Here is a 21,679-nt window from a genome sequence, read left to right on the forward strand (position 1 = left end):
GGATCCTCCTCTCCAACACCCCCGAATAGACCTTACCAGGGAGGCTGAGGAGTGTGATACCCCTATAGTTGGAACACACCCTCCGGTCCACCCACCGACTCACAACTTCCCTAGTTGAGGTCAGCAAAGCCCCGTCCCCACTGTAAACAGTGTTGACTGTGAGCCGCTTCCCCCCCCTGAGACGCCGGATGGTGGACCAGAATCTCTTCGAGGCCGTCCGGAAATCGCTCTCCATGGTCTCACCGAACTCCTCCCAGGCCCGAGTTTTTGCCTCAGCAACCGCCGAAGCCGTGGCCCGTCTGGCCTGTCGGTACCTATCAGCTGCTTCCAGGGTCCCACTGGCCAAAAAGGCTTGATAGAACTCCTTCTTCAGCTTGACGGCTTCCCTCACCACTGGTGTCCACCAGCAGGTTCGAGGGTTGCCGCCACGACAGGCACCGACCACCTTACGGCCACAACTCCAATCAGCTGCCTCGGCAATGGAGTCACGGAACATGGCCCATTCGGACTCAATGTCCCCCACCTCCCCCGGGATATGGTTGAAGCTCTGCCGGAGGTGGGAGTTAAAGCTCCTTCTGACGGGGGATTCTGACAAACGCTCCCAGCAGACCCTCACAATACGTTTGGGCCTGCCAGGTCTGATCGGCATCCTCCCCCACCAGCAGAGCCAACTCACCACCAGGTGGTGATCAGTTGACAGCTCCGCCCCTCTCTTCACCCAAGTGTCCAGGACATACGGCCGCAAGTCCGATGATACAACCACAAAGTCGATCATCGAACTGCAGCCAAGGGTGTCCTGGTGCCAAGTGCACATATGGACACCCTTATGCCTGAACATGGTGTTCGTTATGGACAGTCCATGACTGGCACAGAAGTCCAACAACATAACACCACTCTGGTTCAGATCGGGGGGGCCGTTCCTCCCAATCACACCCCTCCAGGTCTCACTGTCATTGCCCACGTGAGCATTGAAGTCCCCCAGCAGAACGAGGGAGTCTCCGGTAGGAGCACTCTCCAGTGCCTCCCCCAGAGACTCCAAAAAGGGTGGGTACTCTGAACTGCTGTTTGGCGCATAGGCACAAACAGGACTCGTCCCCCCACCCGAAGGCGGAGGGAGGCTACCCTCTCGTTCACTGGGGTAAACCCCAATGTACTGGCACACAGCCGGGGGGCAATAAGTATGCCCACACCTGCTCTGCGCCTCTCACCACGGGCAACTCCAGAGTGGAAGAGAGTCCAACCCCTCTCAAGAGGACTGGTTCCAGAGCCCAAGCCGTGCGTCGAGGTGAGTCCGACTATATCTAGCCGGAACCGCTCAGCCTCGCGCACCAGCTCCGGCTTCTTCCCCAACAGAGAGGTGACATTCCACGTCCCAAGAGCTAGCTTCAGTAGCCAAGGATCAGACCGCCAAGGCCTCCGCCTTTGGCTGCTACCCAGCTCACATAGCACCCGACCCCCTTGGCCCCTCGCACGGGTGGTGAGCCCGTCGGAAGGGGGACCCACGTCATCGTTTCGGGCTATGCCCGACCGAGCCCCATGGGCACAGGCCCGGCCACCAGGCGCCCGCTGCCGGGCCCCACCCCCGGGCCTGGCTCCGGGGGGAGGCCCCGGTGTCCAATATCCGGGCAAGGGATCACGAGGTCCAAATTTTTTTGTTCATCATAGGGAGTCTTTTGAGCTGTTCTTTGTCTGGTCCCTCATCTAGGATCTGTTTGCCTTGGGTGACCCTACCAGGGGCTTGAAGCCCCGGGCAACATAGCTCCCAGACTCATTGGGGCACGCAAACTCCCCCACCACGATAAGGTGACAGCTCAGGGGGGACTACAAAAAGGGTGGGTACTCTGAACTGCTGTTTGGCGCATAGGCACAAACAACAGTCAGGACTCGTCCCCCCACCCGAAGGCGGAGGGAGGCTACCCTCTCGTTCACTGGGGTAAACCCCAATGTACTGGCACACAGCCGGGGGGCAATAAGTATGCCCACACCTGCTCTGCGCCTCTCACCACGGGCAATTCCAGAGTGGAAGAGAGTCCAACCCCTCTCAAGAGGACTGGTTCCAGAGCCCAAGCCGTGCGTCGAGGTGAGTCTACTTCACGTAGACATGCTCTATTAGCTGATGATATGAGGTTATTATGACGATTTTTGGAGGACTTTTGCTCGGCCGCAGTATAACGTAGAGACATCGTTCAAATGTTCAAACACACGGGACGCTTTGGACTACAACATGTTAGCGTCTTGTTATGCTGGCTACTACGGTTTTTGAGATGTGACACTTTAAATTGGTCATAATTTTAATGCTAATGATTGACATGCTGATTTTGGAGAGGCTTTTCTCGGCCAAACTTTATCGTACAGACATCGTTCAAACTTTTAAAGACTCGGGAAGGTTTGGACTACAACATCCTAAAGTCTCATTGGGGTGGCATTTACAATTTTTGAGAATTTTCTACGTTAATTCTATCGTAACTTTAACGCTAATGAACACACATGCTGATTTCGGAAGCCTTTTGCTCGGCCATAGTTTATCGTACACACATCGTTCAAACATTTAAAGACTCGGGACGATTTGGACAACAACATATTGTAACCTCATAATCAAAGCAGCAAGGGGGCAGAAATGGGCAGTAGGGCATGCCCATATCAAAATTTCCACACATTTTCTAGTTATTGTTGTTATTGTTCTAATATACAATCATTGTAAACATTAAAAAATATATATATATTTTTGAGCTACTTGACTAATTTTGAATTTCCCCCACTGGGGGATGAATAAAATATTTTTCCATTCTATTTCTATTCTATCCTATTAATAATGTTGATTGTACATTGCAACACTGTTAAGAGGCAGGATCCAATCCAATCCAAGTTAGAAGTTAAGAATCACAACCCTGTCTGTCATAGTTTATGTTTTAATATTCTTTTTCTATTTTCAGGTCATTTGTTATTTTTTCAGTTTTCCAAGATTGTGACTCAAGCTGGAAACTAAATGCTGTGGGGAAGTGATTGGTGATGATGTGCAGCTGTGAAACGGAAAACAGGTGACACGAGTGAAGCTAACGTGACAGGGGAAAAAACATGACCTGAAACTTAAAAACATAACAAATGACTTGAAAATAAGAATATTAAAACATAAACTGTGACACTGTCAAGATAATGATAATTTAGTTGGCTCAGATAGTTTACTAGATTTGAATTATACACAAATGCAGAATTGTACAGTACTTGATACCTTTGTCCACATTTAGATTGCAAAAAACAACATACTTTTAGGTGCGGATATTGATACAACTCCATCTCCTCAAAGTATAAATAATAATTACTGTAATCATGATGACACAACATCTCTATGAAGCCCAATCTATGCCCAAGCATAAGGTTTTTGTTTTGTACACAGGCCAGATCGTGTTTAATTTCTCAAGTAGCCTAAATATGGTCAGGTTTATATAGGTCAATCATCACTACAATTATTCGTTGTTCACTTGCTAAATAAATGTGTCACGCCTACCTAGTTAAACAGGGATAAAAGGCAAAGAATTTAAATTCTGAGATCATTTTAATTAATAGATAAATAGGCTATTTAACTGTACTGTAGTCTATATGTAGGTGAGAGATAACAGGGAACACAAAAAGTATAATCGAAATGCATTAAATCAGCCAAGTTGTTGAAATCGACACAAAGGATCATTTTAGGATTTCATTTAAAATGATTACAGAATCGGAAAACAACTTAAACGTTGTGAGTGAAAGGCGGAACCAAAGGGTCAACAGACGAGCAAAGACTACACTTCACTGGGATTAACCTTAATAGCAAACCTTGAAAGCTGCGTTTGTAGCCTTCCTACAATTAAGGAACAAATTTTTCAACTTACCATGAGAGAAACTAAAAGAGAAACTCGTCTAAATCATAAAGAATATTTAGTTAGCACGACAGTATAGATTCTTTAACGGGTTTAGGAGCTGAGTTAACGTAAGAAAAAAAAAAAGAAGTCGGTTGGAATGAAAGCTAGATAAACTTCCAGAGGTAGTAAAGCAAACGTCTTTGTGGTTGGTCAGTCTCGAGCATGTGACGTAATTCTCCCCCAGTAATTGGACCAGAGTCAAGCGTCTCATGTCCCTTAGCAACACACTTCGTGTTTGCTGTGGTGGTATAATAGATATGGAGGACTGAAATGACCATAATCCAGTATAAATACAAAAATATATAAATGGCTAAATACATATGTTTATATGATAATAAACGTTATGTCATGTTCTAATTTTATCTTAAACTGCATTCATCTGTTGCATCAAAGACCATGGATAACACTCGATTCACAAACTATTTTGTGTAATAACCATTTGTGGGCTCTGAAATAAATTTTGACTTAATGGCCAAGTCTGTGAGGGAGTAGATGTTGTAACAGTTTATCAGTCTTCACAACTAAAATATTATAAAGGTTTAAAATTGACTTCATTATTGAAAATTATGTAGTTCAAAATATGTTGTTTGCAGCAGCTGGAGGACAGGAATTAGGCCATTGTTTAACACCAATCATGGTTTGGAATTCCTTCATTCTTTCAAAATAAAATGGTGTGGTTTAGTTCACAGCTATAGTAGTAAGTTCAGCAGAGTAGTAGCATGTTCTTCTCGGTGTGTTTTACTTACAAATACAGTACATATAATAATTTAGGTCTCTGATAAATTATGTACTGATATAGAAACTCTTTCTTATTGTGAGTGATGGGTTAGAAGGGACAGATTGTGATTGATAGCTATTCTTGCTTGCAAGTGCTAAATTGACATTTCAGTAGATATATATATATAGACAGACAAGTTGACACTTTCCTAGTCCCTACAGGAATACTAGTTTCATGATATGTTCCATGCATTGCTTTTCCAAAATGCAAAAAAAAAAAAAAAATCACAATTTGAAAATGATGTGATCGTCTGTCTGATCGTCACATGGATCATATTTGGTTATCCTGAATTCTTTTAAAAAGAGAACAGCAACCATGGTGCTTGGGTATTATTCCCCCTCCCAGTAAATACATGAACCAGTCTTTTTATGATGCCAGATCTTCTTTTATTGACTCCATCTGGCAACACACAGAAAAACAAAACAGGATACTGGATACATTAATTATTATTTTTAGGATTGGAGAGTGAGGACACACTAGTCTTTGGCACTCTCTATTCTAAATAGAACGTGCTAGTTACAGATATTTTTTTTTATTTTCAGCTGAAATATTCAAAATCCCTTGAAAGTTTGTCACAGAATAATAACAATAATCAAGTCACATGTTTCTATAAAGACGGGTTGCACCCATTTATTTATATATATTTTCAAAATGTTTTTATTTTATTTTAATACATGTTTCAAAGTAGAAAAAGGTAGAAAAGAACATTGCATTTCTTGAGCAGACAACATGATTGGTCAGTTGGCAGTTACTAGTGATTTGTTCCCCAGAGACATAGTCTGCATTCTCTATTGTTCTCTACATGGAAAAGCTGTATTTTGGCTTGTACATCCATGTAAAAAAAAACCAACAACTTATTTTTGTGTGCAGGTGGATTCTTTTCTTGGTTATGCAGGGTGTATATAAATTTGGTCTCACCAGATCATACCCTGATGTTGGCTTTAAAAGAGAAACAAAACAATGTATGCTTCTCTGTTTTTAAAAAAAAATGTTATTAATGTATTGATAGCAGATGAAAGAAGATCCTTCCACATATTTCTGTTAAGGATCTTCACAGAAGCAGTTGGAAAGATTACAATTTATATTTAAGTTTGTTCATTTTTATGGCCTAGGTTCTGTAAAGTTTGCATTACATATATAAGAGATCCTTAAAATCTTAATAGCCTGCAAACCATTTCATGTAGCAAAAGAGAAATGAATGCCTCATATTGTTTGAGTGATGTTTCATTTTAGGTCTGCCACAGTCTCTACCCTGCATAACGATTCAGAATTCTGCAGTAATCATGAAATGGAGCATGTATACACATACTTTGGTTGGTTTGGTTCTTCAAGTTGTTATCTTGTTCGCAAATTATGTTTGGTTGTGAGTATCTTGATAACCTGTACCTTCTTTTCATACCATCTTTTTGTTACAAGTGATCTAGCATGGTCTATCTGGTTTACATGAGAAGGTATTTTGTTTTCCAAAGTTTTTATCTCAGTCACATAAGTTATCTTCATCATACAATTTCATATCTTTTCTGGTCATGCCAGTAATACAAAATTTTGAGCACTATATGTTTCACTATATTATTTGTTCTATGTTCACAAGAAATAATTAATTTCTTGTTCAAACAACTTATCTTATGTCACGTGTCCTCCTGATTTTGTATGTACAGGTTAACATATGTTCATACAAGTCATATTGGGCGGCCGTGGCTCAGTGGTTAGAGTGGGTTGTCCAATAACCGGAAGGCAGTTCGATTCCCACTCTCGCCACTCAAAAAGAATGACAGCTGGAGGGGTGTCAGTCCACCTCCCTGTCAAGGCTGAGGTGCCATTGAGCAAGGCATAATACCCCCCATGCTCCCCGGGCGCGTGAATGGCTGCCCACCGCTCCAGTGTACGGCATCTGTCTCTGTGAGTGTGACCCTGTGCATGTGTGCCAACCCAGATGGGTTAAAAGCAGAGGACAAATTTCGTGTGTATGACTGTTTTCATGACAATAAATCTGATCTTAAATTCATCATTTTAAAAAGTGAATTATGTGCAGACAAAATTATTAATTTATCGTACAAGCCATTCAAAATAAATTCATACTATTAACCATTGCCGCTTAGCAGATGTAAAAGTGAAAACAGCTTCCCAAAAGCTTCAGGCAGTAACTCATACAATGTTTATCATGCTTTAAATAAGTGCTAGTCTGTGGAAAACAAACAACTTATTGAATACAAATGCAGTTTGTTTGCATTCTTGATCCCACTGTTTCTTTGTTGTAAATTAATGAACAGGTTATATAAAATAATCAACAGATTGCATTCACAGTCAATTTTTAAAATATTACACACAGGAGACATTACGACAGCTAACGTTCTCACAAACAGAAACAGAAAGACTCATTTAATTTTTTCTATTCAGTAATATGTTATAAACCTATTAACATTAGCTTTAGATGGGTAAAGGGGCAACAAGATTTTTTTTAACCTCATTCCTCTGTTCTGGCATCCAAACTAATCATTTTTTGTTTTATGTAATTCAACATGTTGCTGTCTTCTTAACAACAGGAATCATGCTTGGGACATTTCAGACGGAAGTTGTTAAAAACTTAACAAGAGTTGAACAGTTCTTACAAGATTAACAAAGTGGAGGCCTACAATTTCATAATAGGCACAATGCAAGGGAAGATATGCAGTAATATTACAGTGAAAATATACAAATTAAGAAAGAGATTTCTTCCAAGACAGAAATAATTTGAAAAAAAACAGTGGTACCTTCCTCTGCCTCTACTCAAGACCTTGGAAAGTTGGAATGCAACATTAAAAAATGGCCAAAGAAAAAAATGGCCTCTCACATTTTTATTTTAACTTTTTTCAAATTATTATTTCACTACCCATTATAGACATACACATCTGTGCAAAAACATCACTATACATCATGTTTACATTTACTCTACCAATGGCAATACATAAAGTAAACAATACATTTGGTGTTACCCAATTTTAAAACTCAGTCATGTTGCTAGTTCTGGCATTTCTGCTTTATTTGAACATTTTGGTCGAGGAGTAAACTATCAGCTTGTTTCAGTCTGATCATCACAACAATAACCTGCGTAATCAATCACTTCAACAGTTATCAGAAATAAATCTCCCACAGCAAAACTATGTAGGAATTCTGAGATTTGACTTGCTTTAGCCTGTTTTCTCTTTAGGATAGTATAAAATATGAAGCATAGTTTGAAATCTATGCGATCATCTCCAGTTTAAGTAGAAGCAAAATCAGCGCGGTGGTTAGCACTGTTGCCTGGCAGAAAGAAGGTTGCCATTTCAGATTTTGTCAAGGGCCTTTCTCTGTGGAGTTTGCGTGTTGCCTTTTTGCTTACGTGAGCTCTCTGAGTATTCTGACTCCTATCCACAGTCCAAAAACATGCATTTTAGGCTAACTGGTGATTCTAAATTGGCGCTCACAGTGAGTGTGAGCATGTATGATTATTTGTCTCGGTGTTGGCTCTCTGATAGATTGGCAACTTTTCTGGGGTGTGCCCTGCCTCTCTCCCATTGGTAGCTGGAATAGGTTTGCAACCCCTTCAAACTTGTATAAGTAGCAGCAAGTAAGGAAAATTAATTAATAGAAGACCAATAATAGTGATTGAAATATTGGAAGTTACTAGTATATTTACAACTTAACTCTCAGTTCTATCACAATCCTAAAATTACCCAACAAAGACCAAAAAGCAATTAATTTAGCTTCTCTTCATTGGGTCCCTGTGAAATTCAGAATGGAATTTAAGATTATTCTCCTCACATATAAAGCTTTTAATGGCAAAGCTCCATCGTATCTTAAATATCTCCCTCTTAGATATTTTCCCAAGAGAGCACTTCGCTCTCAGACTGCAGGTTTATCTGTGGTTCCCAGAGTTTCTAAAAGTAGAATGGGAGGCAGAGCCTTCAGTTATCAGGTCTCTCTCTTGTGGAACCAGCTTTCATTATATGTCCGGGAAGCAAACACCCTCTATAACTTTAGGATTAGGCCTAAAACTTTCCTTTGTGATGAAGTTTATTGTTAAGGATGGCTCAGGTGACCCTGAAACATCCCATAGTTAAGCTGCTATAGGCTTAGACTGCTGGGGGACCTCATCTGTCACACCTTTCCTCACTTTGCTCTCTTTTTTCCGCCCCGTTTAATTTCTCATAAGACATTATGTACATTTGGCGTAATTGTTGTTATTAACTTGTGTTTCCCTGTTCCAACAGGTATCCTTTGAATGGCGTTATGGTGTTTTTCCCCCCTCTTTTCAAACCCCAGCTGGTCGAGGCGGATGGCCACCCTTCCTGGTTCTGGTTCTGCCAGAGGTTTCTTCCTGTTAAAAGGGAGTCGTTCCTTTCCACAGTCCCTCAGGCTCAGGACGGGAGATTGGACAGAAAAGAAGTTTTGGTGCAATCTGTTGGTTTCCTTAGCTCGGAAATTGTTTTTGAATTGGCTCTATATGAATGAATTGGATTAAGTTTGAATTTAATAAATTGGATTGTGATTACAATGAATTGGACTCTATCATTGAAGTGCCTTGAGATGACATTTGTTGTGATTTGGCACTATATAAATCAAACTGAATTGAATTAATTTATGTACTAGTGAGTGTATTAAAGTTGGACATAGATTTTTTTTTAAAACAAACACTTGGTGATATACTCCTTCAATATCACAAACAAATGTGCTGTATTCTAGATTACCTGAATGCCTAATGCAACATCCTCCAGCTGGAAATATTGAGAACAGCGCCAAAAATTATGACAATTGCTCCTGCCAAATTAAATTTACTTTTGCATTGCGGTAACAAACAATAGGCTGGAGTCTGGCCATATAAATTCTTGCTAATATCATAAGCTGCTTTATTTAATTATTATTATTCTTTTATGATGGTGCATCAGCTTCTTGAGGGAAAATAATTTTTTTTGTGGGTAATATTTTAACTGCTTAGGCTAGGACAGGCAGTACAGGATGGAGACATATTGGGTAATCTATTGCTAATACTGGTCTTTTTAGTAAGACAATGATGACATAAAACAACAACAGCCTTATCTTTTAAACAAGAGGGTATTTCATGTAAGTCTTTAAATTACAACCTGTTTGTACAAAGCCAACTCTGTGATGCTTTTAATTCTTCTAGTGTTTCTAAAATATCTTCAGTAAGCTAAGAGGAGACTGACATCAGTTGTGATGCGAGTAGACAGAAACAAGCAAAGATTTAATTTTGGCACCAGTTTGCAACAGACCTCTGCAGATCATTGAAACAATTTTCAAAATAAAATGTGTATGAAGGAAATAGAGTATGTTTCTTGCTAGCTAGAACTAGTTAAAAGTTAGAAGATGGTTAAAGTTAAACATATGTTTATACTTCTATACTTCGTTGACTGGATGTGTGAGACAGGCAGAGCCAGCTCTTGGCATAGATGGTTCTCTAGGCAAACATCCACTGGACGGGGTGCTGATGCAAGCCCTGCAAAAAAAAAAAGCAACTCTCTTATGACTCATAATTAGTTTTCCTCACTCAGCATATCCTTATCATAATGTCTAGTGTATTGTACCATACACAATCGAGAAGCTTGTGTTTTCTACTTTCAGAAACCTTTTGAATTTTTTTCACTGAACCAACCATTTCAGAGTCATGGTAATGAGAAGTACGCATGCTAAATCCCGTCGTTGGTGACAGGATGGTCGTATAACGGTTAAACCCTTTCCTCACTTTCTGTCTGTCTTGAGATTGAGAAAAATTAAAATATCCCCTCACCCCCCACCAAAGGAGATGGAACAAATGATTAGCAAATTTTATGAAATAACATTTGATTCAAAATTGAACACAGAAAAAAATTTGAAAATGCGACAATTTAATATTTTGTGAAAAATAAGAGCTCTCCTTGAATTTGGTGTCAGCAATATGTCTCAAAGAGTTAGGACAGGGTCTACACAAGTCTAGAAAAATAATTTGTTCTAAAAAGAGACAGCTTGAACAACTAACGTGACGTCTGTTAGTTTTGTTATGTTTTAGGTTCCTGGTTTAGTCTTTAGTTTTAGTTTCTCTGCCATCAGCTTCACTCACATCACCTGTGCTTTCCCCCTCAGCTGCACTCCATCACCAATCACCCTCCTCAATATTTAGTTTCCAGGTTTCCTCATGCCCTTTGCCATATCAGAATATCGTTCCTCAAAACAAAATTCCATATCCCATCATCTACAGTACAAAATATTATTAAAACATTCTGGAGACATCTCTGTGGGCAAGGGACACAAATCAAATGTATTTTAATGCCTGTGATCTTCAGGCCCTCTGGCAGCACTGCCTTAAAAAACAAACCAAAAAAAAAACGGTCGGATTTTTGTCATGGAATTCCATGCATGGACTCAGGAATACCTAGATGTTGAACACAGTTTGTGAAGCCATCCACAAATGCAGGTTTAAGGGCTATCATTCAAAGAACAAATAATGAGATCCAGAAACACCACTGTCTTTTCTGGGCTGTTCTGTGGTCAGACAAAGCAAATCTGGACAGCAGACGTAAGGAAACGCAAGACTGAGGCACAATACAAGAACGGAAAGAGCAGACTGCTTCTTGAGGAAGCTTAGATCCTTTGATGTCTGCACCAAGATATGCAACTTGAAGACATACACAATAAAGGCATTCTATTCTATGTCTGTTGCCCCAAACCATCAACTAAGGCTGGTCTAAGTTGCATGTGCCTAAGTGCTGTCGGTGTCGTGGAAATATCCAATAAACCACATTCTGTGGTAAGCAATGCTACTTTAAAAATGCTCAAGCCATATATAAAGGAGGAGACCTGCTATTTTCTCCAGAGTGAGTGTTGAATAGGGTGGCACACGGTTTAGAGGGCATAAAGCCTCGACTCCAGTGAAGAGTCCAAATGTAGCGTTTTGCCACTATGGCAGTAAGGGCCTTGAGGGGCTCACTGTACAAGCTTAACAGTTAGATCTTAACCAACTAGAAGTATATAGGCATTTAAGATTAGGGTAAGTTAGTTAGCTTTTTTAATAAAAAAAAAAAAGTGAGCAGATGATATGAAGCATAGCTGTGCTTGGATCATTAACAGCAGATCCAGGTTGTTTTCTACAACACAATACTTATAAGGTATGCAAATGAGGAATGACTTACTTGAGCTTGATTGTATTTTACTTCAGTGAAATATAACAACAATTTTACACTAAGGGATATTTTGAATAACTTAGTGACTTAAGTTGATGAATAATAATTTGTGTGCACATAAAGTCTGTGCATATGAGGTTTGGTTACACGGGAGACACTGTGCTTGGTGGATAAAGACCCACCTGCAAGCTAGCCATGATTTCACAGTTCTCTATCCTTCAGCGTTTATGTATTCTTTACTCAATAAACAATAATAATTTGTTTTAAAAAAATACCAACCATCAATGCCAATATATTAGAGATTAATAAAACTGAAGAACTGAATATTTATATTAGATTTATGCTTCCTGTTACCCCCATCACAACAGTGTGCGTCAAACTTGATGTCACAGTAGCTGGTGCTCTGGACAATTTGGAGTCATTTCCACCCACCAAGCACCTCCTTTGTTTTGGTAACCTGGCACGATTTTGCAATTGACACACTTTTGAAAACCAGGAAAAGCTTCAGTGAAAAGTTTGTGAGATGGTCCATCTCTCAAGGCACCATCAAAACCAAATAAGATACAACTATTATAAATGCTGCAAAAACATCAAAAGCTTGATGATTTAAAGAGAAGCTGAAACTTAACAGTTATGTTTGTATATGCATATTGTATTTTCTGTACATTTTCTTCTAAAGCGATTCCTCCAGTGTTGTGGCTCTACTTTCTCAGTAGCCACCCCTGGTGTTTAGAAATAAAACTGCCATGAGTCCAGTGTGCCTGAAGCACCAGTATAAATGTTTATGGTACTGTGTTGATGTCATAATTTTCCTCGTCGAGCATTATCACAGAATTATGAGCAGCCTGTCATTTGTTTATGAGTCACAGCAAGCAATCCATTAGCATTAAAATTGGGGAATGTATACTACATCAAATTATCTTGCTTGTCAATTTGAACGTACATTTGCTTCCACAGGTGGCAGTTAAATAAAGTATGGGAACTTGTGTTTGTTGGAGAAATGATTTGATTTACATTTTAAAAAATATATAGAAAAATGATCTGTGAGGACTGTGTTAGTTGAGTCTGCATGCGCATATGTCATTTTGCCCTGTTTGAAGAGGTTAGTAGGCTTCCAGTGAATCATCCCAAAATAAGCTCTGCACATCCAGCATGGTAGCCAGCTCTAAAATGTGCTTCTGTAGAATACTGCTCTCCACTGTGTCGAGTTTCGGGAGCTCAGGGTATGACTCCGGGAAGCTCCGAGATTCCTGCAAGCACAACAAATGATCCAAGTTATTTTTCTTCTTTTTTTTGTTTCCATATTCCACAATCAAGTGTTATAGTATAGATAGGAAAAAAGTATCTTTGCAAAACTAAGGCTATGGTGGTTATGGACTTTCCTCAAGTTTTTTTCATATTAATAGGGACAAAATTCTTTGACAGCAACTTAGTTCACTGACCTGTGTGCCAACCAGAGGAAACGTCAAACTTACTTTCTGATAAGAGTTAATTATAGTTTCCTCCCCAAATGTCTGCTCTTTCTGGGTAGTGCTGTCTTCAGGTCAAGGGCTCTTTTGTTGCAATTTCGCATGTAAATAAAGTGCAACAACCATCACAGGAAATTATAAAACATTTCAAAATCGATTGACCGACAAGGCAGTCCAGTCTTTTGTTATTCGAATTAAGGTTGCTGCTCTCTTGATACATTTGTTACTAATTGTTTTAATCATCCTTACTGGTTTATAATCAGTCACTAACTTGTTTAATCATTCTAAGCCTTTGGCTTTCCTGTAGAAGACAGGTCACAATACACTGGAGGTTAAAACTAGATAAATTCCTGGTTATCAGTTCTTGAAAAATTTAAGCTCCTGAAACTTTCAGTGGAACTGTACCCCTCCCAACTGGGCAAAAAATCTGTTAAAACCTACTTTTGTCTTCTAGGGGAAGGCTACAGAAGGCATTCTGTTGGCCAAAAAATTTGGTAGAAATCAGATTTATTGTCTTAGATTGACTTTGATGGCAATCAGATTGATATTTCCACCCAATTGTATGGCCTTCTTTCAGCATTAAGCAATTCAAGCAGTTTCAACTTAAATTGATATTTTGGGTTGGGTCAAAATAATGCATAAAGTTTCATTTGACTTGGGCTTTGTGTAATGTTTTTGGGTTGGTAGATCCAATGTTACAATGGTTATTGAATGAACTGATATAGGGATTTAATCAGATCACTCTTACTGTTTCAATTGTTTTAATTTATTCAACAACACTGACACAAGTACGTAATACAAAGTACTGGTTCAAGATTCAATATCATTTTAGTGGTATGTAACTGATGTAGAGTGAATTCAAACAGATGCGTATTTAGTGAAAAGAGAATTGGGGATGTAGTATAAAGACAAATGTTTGAAGTGTTTGTATTACACAATTGATAATTGATAAAGAAGATTAATCATCCTAAAAGGTTAGATATTTAATTCCCACCTTCAACATTCTTTATAACCAATAAAAAATGTTTAAAAAAAATCAAAGCCTTAATGATTGTTCTGAAATAGAAGTTCAAATAAAGTTAAGAAAATGAATCTTTCAATGTGCATGCCATTGCCTGTGCAGGCTTGGTGGACGGAAAGTTTGTAGATGAAAGGCTTTCAGGAAAAAAGGTTTGGAGCCCCCCGTTTTCACTCAACTCACCAGCTAGTGCGATCACAGCATCTCTCTTCCTTTCAGCAGCATACATCAAGTCTATGAGACTATACGAGGGAGGAGGGGGCAACTTTGAACTTTTTAGGCAGTAAAAATTGTAATTTACTATACCTTTATGTCATGTGTTTTTACTAGTCAGAGGAGTATGTAGCGCTGAAAAATCAAATCTTTGCTTTAAGAAACGGAACAAGAGAAACCATTTGTGTCCTTTTAAATACCACTCTGCACCCTGAGGATGTGATGTGATCTACACACGTGGACAAAATTGTTGGTACCCCTCAGTTAAAGAAGGAAAAACCCACAATTCTCACTGAAATCACTTGAAACTTACAAAAGTAACAATAAATGAAAATTTATTGAAAATTAAATAATCAAAATCAGCCATTACTTTTGAAATGTTGATTAACATAATTATTAAAAAAAAAAAAAAACTAATGAAATAGGGCTGGACAAAAATGATGGTACCTATAACTTAATATTTTGTTGCACAACCTTTTGAGGCAATCACTGCAATTAAACGGTTTCTGTATTTGTCAATGAGCGTTCTGCTGCTGTCAACAGGTATTTTGGCCCACTCCTCATGAGCAAACTGCTCCAGTTGTCTCAGGTTTGATGGGTGTCTTCTCCAAATGGCACGTTTCAGCTCCTTCCACAGATGTTCAATGGGATTCAGATCTGGGCTCATGGAAGGCCACTTTAGAATAGTCCAACGCTTTTCTCTCAGCCATTCTTGGGTGTTTTTGGCTGTGTGTTTTGGATCGTTGTCCTGTTGGAAGACCCATGACCTGCGACTGAGACCAAGCTTTCTGACACTAGGCAGCACATTTCTCTCCAGAATGCCTTGATAGTCGTCAGATTTCATTTTACCTTGCACACATTCAAGACACCCTGTGCCAGATGCAGCAAAGCAGCCCCAAAACATTGCTGAGCCTCCTCCATGTTTCACCGTAGGGACAGTGTTCTTTTCTTCGTATGCTTGGTTTTTGAGTCTATGAACATAGAGTGGATGTGCCTTACCAAAAAGCTCCAGTTTGGTCTCATCTGTCCAAAGGACATTCTCCCAGAAGCTTTGTGGCTTGTCAACATGCATTTTTGCAAATTCCAGTCTCGCTTTTTTATGATTTTTTTTCAGCAGTGGTGTCCTCCTTGGTCGTCTCCCATGAAGTCCACTTTGGCTCAAACAACGACGAATGGTGCGATCTGACACCGATGTACCTTGGCCTTGGAGTTCACCTTTCATTTCTTTGGAGGTTGTCCTGGGCTCTTTGGATACAATTCGAACGATCTGTCTCTTCAATCTGTCATCAATTTTCCTGGTTACTGTCCCGTGGGTCTTGAACTTCTGAATAATATGAGCCACTGTTGTCACATGAACTTCAAGCTGTTTAGAGATGGTCTTATAGCCTGCACCTTTAAGATGTTTGTCTATCATTTTTTTTCGGATGTCCTGGGACAATTCTCTCCTCCGCTTTCTGTTGTCCATGTTCAGTGTGGTACACACCTTTTCACCAAACAGCAGTGACTACTTGTCTCCCTTTAAATAGGCAGACTGACTGATTATGAGTTTGGAAACACCTGTGATGTCAATGAAAGGACACACCTGAGTTAATCATGTCACTCTGGTCAAATAGTTTTCAATCTTTTATAGAGGTACCATCATTTTTGTCCAGCCCTATTTCATTAGTTTGTTTTTTTTTAATAATTATGTTAACCAACATTTCAAAAGTAATGGCTGATTTTGATTATTTAATTTTCAATAAATTTTCATTTATTGTTACTTTTGTAAGTTTCAAGTGCTTTCAGTGAGAATTGTGGGTTTTTCCTTCTTTAACTGAGGGGTACCAACAATTTTGTCCACGTGTGTAGGTCAGAGAACAAGCTTATAGATGTATAACCAGATGATGAATTGCAGCAAACTGTGATTAATTGTGGGATGTATTAACCTCTGAATGGATGCTCTTAAGTATGAAAACAAACATGCATCACATGTTCATTGTGTGGTTAAATAAGACAGATAGTAAATTAACATGGCATCAGTGTTTGAGAACACTGGTTCTTTACTTTATGATGTATTTTGGCAATTCAATAGAATATCTAACATCCTTTGGAGAACAACAGCAGCACCAACTTACCCGAAAAAGCTTATGCAGTCTCAGTACCGCCGAACAGAACACAAAGCGGATCAGAAGCAGCCGGAGAAACTCATCACCAAAAAACTGCAAAAAGGCTTGATCTGCAGAGACAATAATACACAATGAGTTATTAAACAAACAGCTATTACATTACTAAGTTGATAATGAGAAATCTCTGCAGCAATGAGATATCAGGAGACCTTAAACAGAACATGGAAAATTAAGTGTCTTATTTCTTAGAACATTACTAATCTTTGGTGTTGTGCTGCTGATGAGACCATACAGGCTATACCAGAATACACCCTTAGCCTCTGATAATTAATTATAGGTATTTTACATCACTTTCTAGGACATTACCGACCAACAGATAAATAAATTCTGCCAATATTAAACTCAAATAAAATAATCACAATAACAATTCGAAAACTAACTGAAAAGAAAAAATAAGCACTTATTTATTCAAAGACAACCGAGTTTAAGTGTAAAAAATATAGGAAAAGACATGAATCAAAATGCCTCTTCAGACCTAGTGTTAGCAATGACCAGAATTAAATACAGGTGTTAAACCACTCTGTACGGCTTGAGGTAACATTAAGGGCCCATTCATATTTGTTAATATCATGCAAGCTAGGTGATGCAATCTCAAGAAGAAAACTCCAAGTGTGTGTGTGTTCACACCTGGCATATTTAAATGCCAGGTATGCCAGGTGTGAAAGATTCTCAGGTTCTCATATTCCATTATTGCTGATGGCAGTGGCTCAGATTATTTTAGCTGTTGGTCATGTACTTGGTGATCAGTAATGAATTCATGAGGAGAAGTTAAAGCCAATATTTCAGTTGCTGTTTCTTTATTTATTTCATTTAAGATATTTGTCCAATTCACCAATTTCTATGATATCCATAACTTTAGCTTCTTCCGGAGGTCCCTTAAGTTTGATGAAAACATTACAGTCAGCTGTCCACGTTGATTGCATTTTGTTTTATCTTTTCAGTATGTGTTTTTGCCTTGCTATGTCTGCATTTTTCTCAGTTAGATGTTTATTGATTTAAACATTGGTTCCCTTCAGCTTTCTTCCTTGCCTGAGGAGTGCCTTTTTTTGGTTTTCTATTCACAAAGCATATCATTATAGGTTCACTTTTATTTTTTTCAAGGAAGAGGATGATAAGCCTCAATGTCTTTACTGTCTAGTTATTCCCTTGCCCCAGTGAGTCTGTATCAGCTTTAGTAGGCTCTCTGCCTTCCCTTGCTTTTGCATATAGCCTGAGTATCGTCTCCAGCCCATTGATAATCAGGTAATTCAAGCATGTGTACTGCACCAAATCTGCCACATGGGATTCCAATAGGGCTATCTTTTTGGTCTTTTCAGCTTTTCTTTTGGCTCTTTTATCTACCCCATCGTGTAGTAATACGCTTTTATGTTCATGTTTATGCATAGGCAGACAAATACCTCCTACTGGAGGTAGTACCTTTCATACAAGGGATTTGAACCCTGGTCTCCCACACAAAAGGTGGAAATCATACCACTACACTATCCATTCCAGCTTTTACTGTTTGGAGATATTTGCAATCTCTCCAGACATGTAATAGAGTGACTTCTTTATTTCCTCCACTTCCTTCTCTATCAGTGTAGCCTTTACTGGTTGTATTATAAGCAGTGACGGCTTGTGGTGACATTGAATGGGTGGGCAAATGTATTATAAAAGCCAAGTAGTTGTATTTCAACATGAAAGGTGTCCTGTTAGAATTTAAGTTTAAACTATCACAACAGCACGGGCCTTTCCAAAAAACCACCAAAACACTATTTAGAAGAATGCACTGATGGAAAATATACCATCTACCTATCTTACTGTAAATACAAATACTTTCACACCATAAAAGGTTTTAAAAAAAAGGTCAACCCCGACTTGTGCTAAAAAATTGGTTTCAACTATAGCCTATTGCAATTTGCTTTGGAACACAATAAACCAAACATCAGCACAAAACTAAAATAGTAACTCCAGAAAAACAATGAACGTTAAGAGAGCCTTAAAAGAAATACTCCACAAAATGTGCCATCTGTGTGACATGAATGGGGAGTCTACCTTATTTGAAGAGAAGCTTCAAGAGGCCGTTAGCTGTTAGCTGTTAGCCGTCAGCCAGTCCTTTCTCTCAAACAAAGTTATACAAAAGCTACGATTTTGGCGCTTTTCTTTCTGTATAATTTGGATATCCTTTGGACGATGTGCCCCTACTTTTTCACCTAAGGACATTGAAGAAAACGGATTCGAAAGTAAATAATCCACTCTGTTAACGCCGATGCCTGCCATTGTCACAGTTTCGCCCTACACACGCAATCAAGTAGAGTCGTCTGTGATTGGCCCAAATCTGCTGGCTTTGGGCTGCACAGATTTAGCCCAAATAAGCCGCAAATGGAGGGGGCGGTACTTGCAACCTGTCACTCAAATGTTGAAGAAAAGTCAAGTGTAACCGAGTTGCTTCGCTTGGGCTGTAGATAATTAGCCCGTTTTCACGGGTTTCAGTTCAGATTTTGCTCTGCCTCTGATCAAAAATTAAAAAACAATTTGTTTAAAGTTTTTATTGAATTATTTATATATTATATTCTCATTTTTATTGAATAATGTAGGGAGGGCTGAGCCCTGTTAGCCCAATTATACCAGCCGTTCCTGATTATAAGTATCTGGTATTGCCAATGACATGGGCCAGGATGAGCCAAAAGTTATCTCAAGAAAAATTCTAAATAACGATTTAGCACGCACAACCAAGTGGCACAAATAGGAATTTATTCCTTGAACCAGCACTCAAGCCGGGACAGAATTGTTACCAGAGGATGCTGCAGAGGTGTGTATGTTACCAAAGGACAGGTAGTATAGCTCCAGCTCAGGTAGCGTAGCTCAGCTCAGCTCAAGTAGTGTAGCTCCAGCTCAGGTAGCGTAGCTCAGCTCAGGCAGCGTAGCTCAGCTAAGGTAGCATAACTCCAGATCAGGCAGCATAGCTCCAGTTGATGTCCATTTATTAATTAGTACATTTATCTCTCAGTAAAAAAGCTCCAGGACTAGATGGTTTTCCAGCTGTTAGGATATTTGGGTCTTCCTACGTTTTTGTTTTCTTCTTTGACTTTTTTTTTCCCTCCTGTGCCTACCTTCCACTTCCAGCCCTTTACAACAGAGCGCTTTACATCAGATAATAAATAAAGAAAAGAGTGGCTTGGTTGCTCATCTGACACTGGGATTCCACAGTACCTCTTCAACCTTATCATAAGTCAGAAGATAGTTCTAGTGCGGTTGAAGACACCCTGTTTTGTGCCAGAACCTAAAATAAAGAAACTTATCATACATCTGCACCCCTACATTACAGAAGTCATGGGGAGACAGTTCTTAGCTTTTTTCAAAACTATCTGAAGTTGAAGATCATGCTCTTTGATTTCTTCCATACCTTTAACACAATTATGCTTGCACTGATTCATGACTACCTCTAGAAAATGGAAGTGTAAGCCTCCACAATCACCTGGATTATTGATCACCTAAAAATCAGACAACAATTTGTGAGATTGAACGGCTCTGTGGCTGAGAGAGGTCACTAGTATAAAAGCCCCACAAGGGACTGTGCTCTCACAATATCTCTTCATTTTGCAAACTAAGACCTCCAGTACAACTGAAGACTTGTCATCTGCAGAAATACTCAAGAACAAGAGGACAAATACAAGAAAGTAGTCAACGACTTGAATCACCAGTTAACTTAATGTGAACATACAGTATGTGTTGGGATTTGAACTAGGAATCCTCTTGCTGTGAGCCAATAGTGCCAACCTCCTCACCACCATGCTGCCCTACCAAACAATCAGGGTTGTCAACTCTATCCCCTTAGCTAACAAAATTTGTGTCTAATCAGATATTGATTTGCAACAGCATTTCTACCAATTTTGATATCTTCGTTGCCTCCACTGATACAACTTATTCTACAGAATCTGCAGACAATTATACTGGAACAAACTCAGAACAAGAGCTGTTGTCTGCATCAAACTAACAGTTTTTTATTGTTTTAAGGACTTTTAGGTGATGGTGCAACTGTATTTTAAAGTGGCGCCAGGGCAACTCTAAACTATGCCCCAATTCATTTTTTTATCGCCAATTGTCTTCATACTTGTTTTCTGCAACATCAAGAGGGAGAGAGAAACCAGAGTATTGACGACTACCTGTCTCACAGTCATTACAACACAGCTGAGAACAATTAAAAACTGCATGGCTTGCCATCTACTTGTGTGCTTTTAGTCCTCTCATTTTGGTCAACACTTTGAGCTATCGATTCATTTTTCAAGGAAACTAGCATTCAGAGCCTCCTGCAACATGACAGTCCTAAGCTGAAAACAGATTTGACTCAAAACTATTTTTTCAAAGAATAATTGTATGGCTTTGTAAAACAGACCTAAAAAAACATGCTCTTTACAGATCAATTACAGGAAAAAATTATGGAATTACTCAATCAGTCATCATGGAATCATACTACACCTCTAATCTCCTACGTCTCCTATGTCTCCTGGTCATTCTGTGAAAATTTGCTTGTTTTCTTCAAGCATCCATCCATCTATCCATTCATTATCTTTCGCTTATCCAAGTTCATGTGGCAGGGGCAACAGGCCAGGAGGGAAACCCAAACATCCCTTTCCCAGGCTAGATCGGCCATGCAAAGGGAGGCGACCAGAAGGCATTGTAATCAGATGCCCGGTTCAGGCAGGAGGAGTCAGTCGAAAGGAGTCAGATGAGGGGATGCAGAGGGGCAGGGGCTCTACTCTGAGCTCCCGGCGGATGGTCAAGTTTCTCACCTTATCTCTAAGGGTGGGCCTGCAAACGAATTTAAGCTGCTTGTAACTGTGAAATCAGTCTTTCAGCCACAACCCAGATCTTGTGACCATAAAAGAGGGTTGGAACAAAGATGGACCAGTAAATCGAAAGCTTTACCTTTCATCTCAGCTCTTTCTTCAATACAACGGACTGGAGTGTCCTCATACATGCTGATGAAGCTCCAATCTGTTCATCTCTCTCTCCAACTTGCCATCA

At 39.4% G+C, this 21,679-nt stretch overlaps 1 protein-coding gene across 2 annotated transcripts in view; it reads right to left on the reverse strand.

Annotated features, from left to right (window-relative positions):
• Positions 1-11,589: 11,589 nt before the first annotated feature.
• Positions 11,590-21,679, reverse strand: part of scai (suppressor of cancer cell invasion) — a 49,935-nt gene continuing 39,845 nt past the window's right edge. For both annotated transcript variants that reach the window (XM_072371603.1, XM_072371602.1), the window contains 2 exons: positions 16,625-16,725; positions 11,590-13,060 (listed from right to left, as the gene is read on the reverse strand). In XM_072371603.1, coding sequence (XP_072227704.1) covers positions 12,914-13,060; positions 16,625-16,725 — 248 coding nt within the window. In that variant the 3' untranslated portion in view covers positions 11,590-12,913. The remainder of the gene's footprint in view (positions 13,061-16,624; positions 16,726-21,679) is intronic.

Source organism: Leuresthes tenuis, unplaced genomic scaffold (assembly GCF_036924035.1).
Source record: "Leuresthes tenuis unplaced genomic scaffold, fLeuTen1.0.hap1 SCAF_19, whole genome shotgun sequence".
Classification (NCBI taxonomy): Eukaryota; Metazoa; Chordata; class Actinopteri; order Atheriniformes; family Atherinopsidae; genus Leuresthes; species Leuresthes tenuis.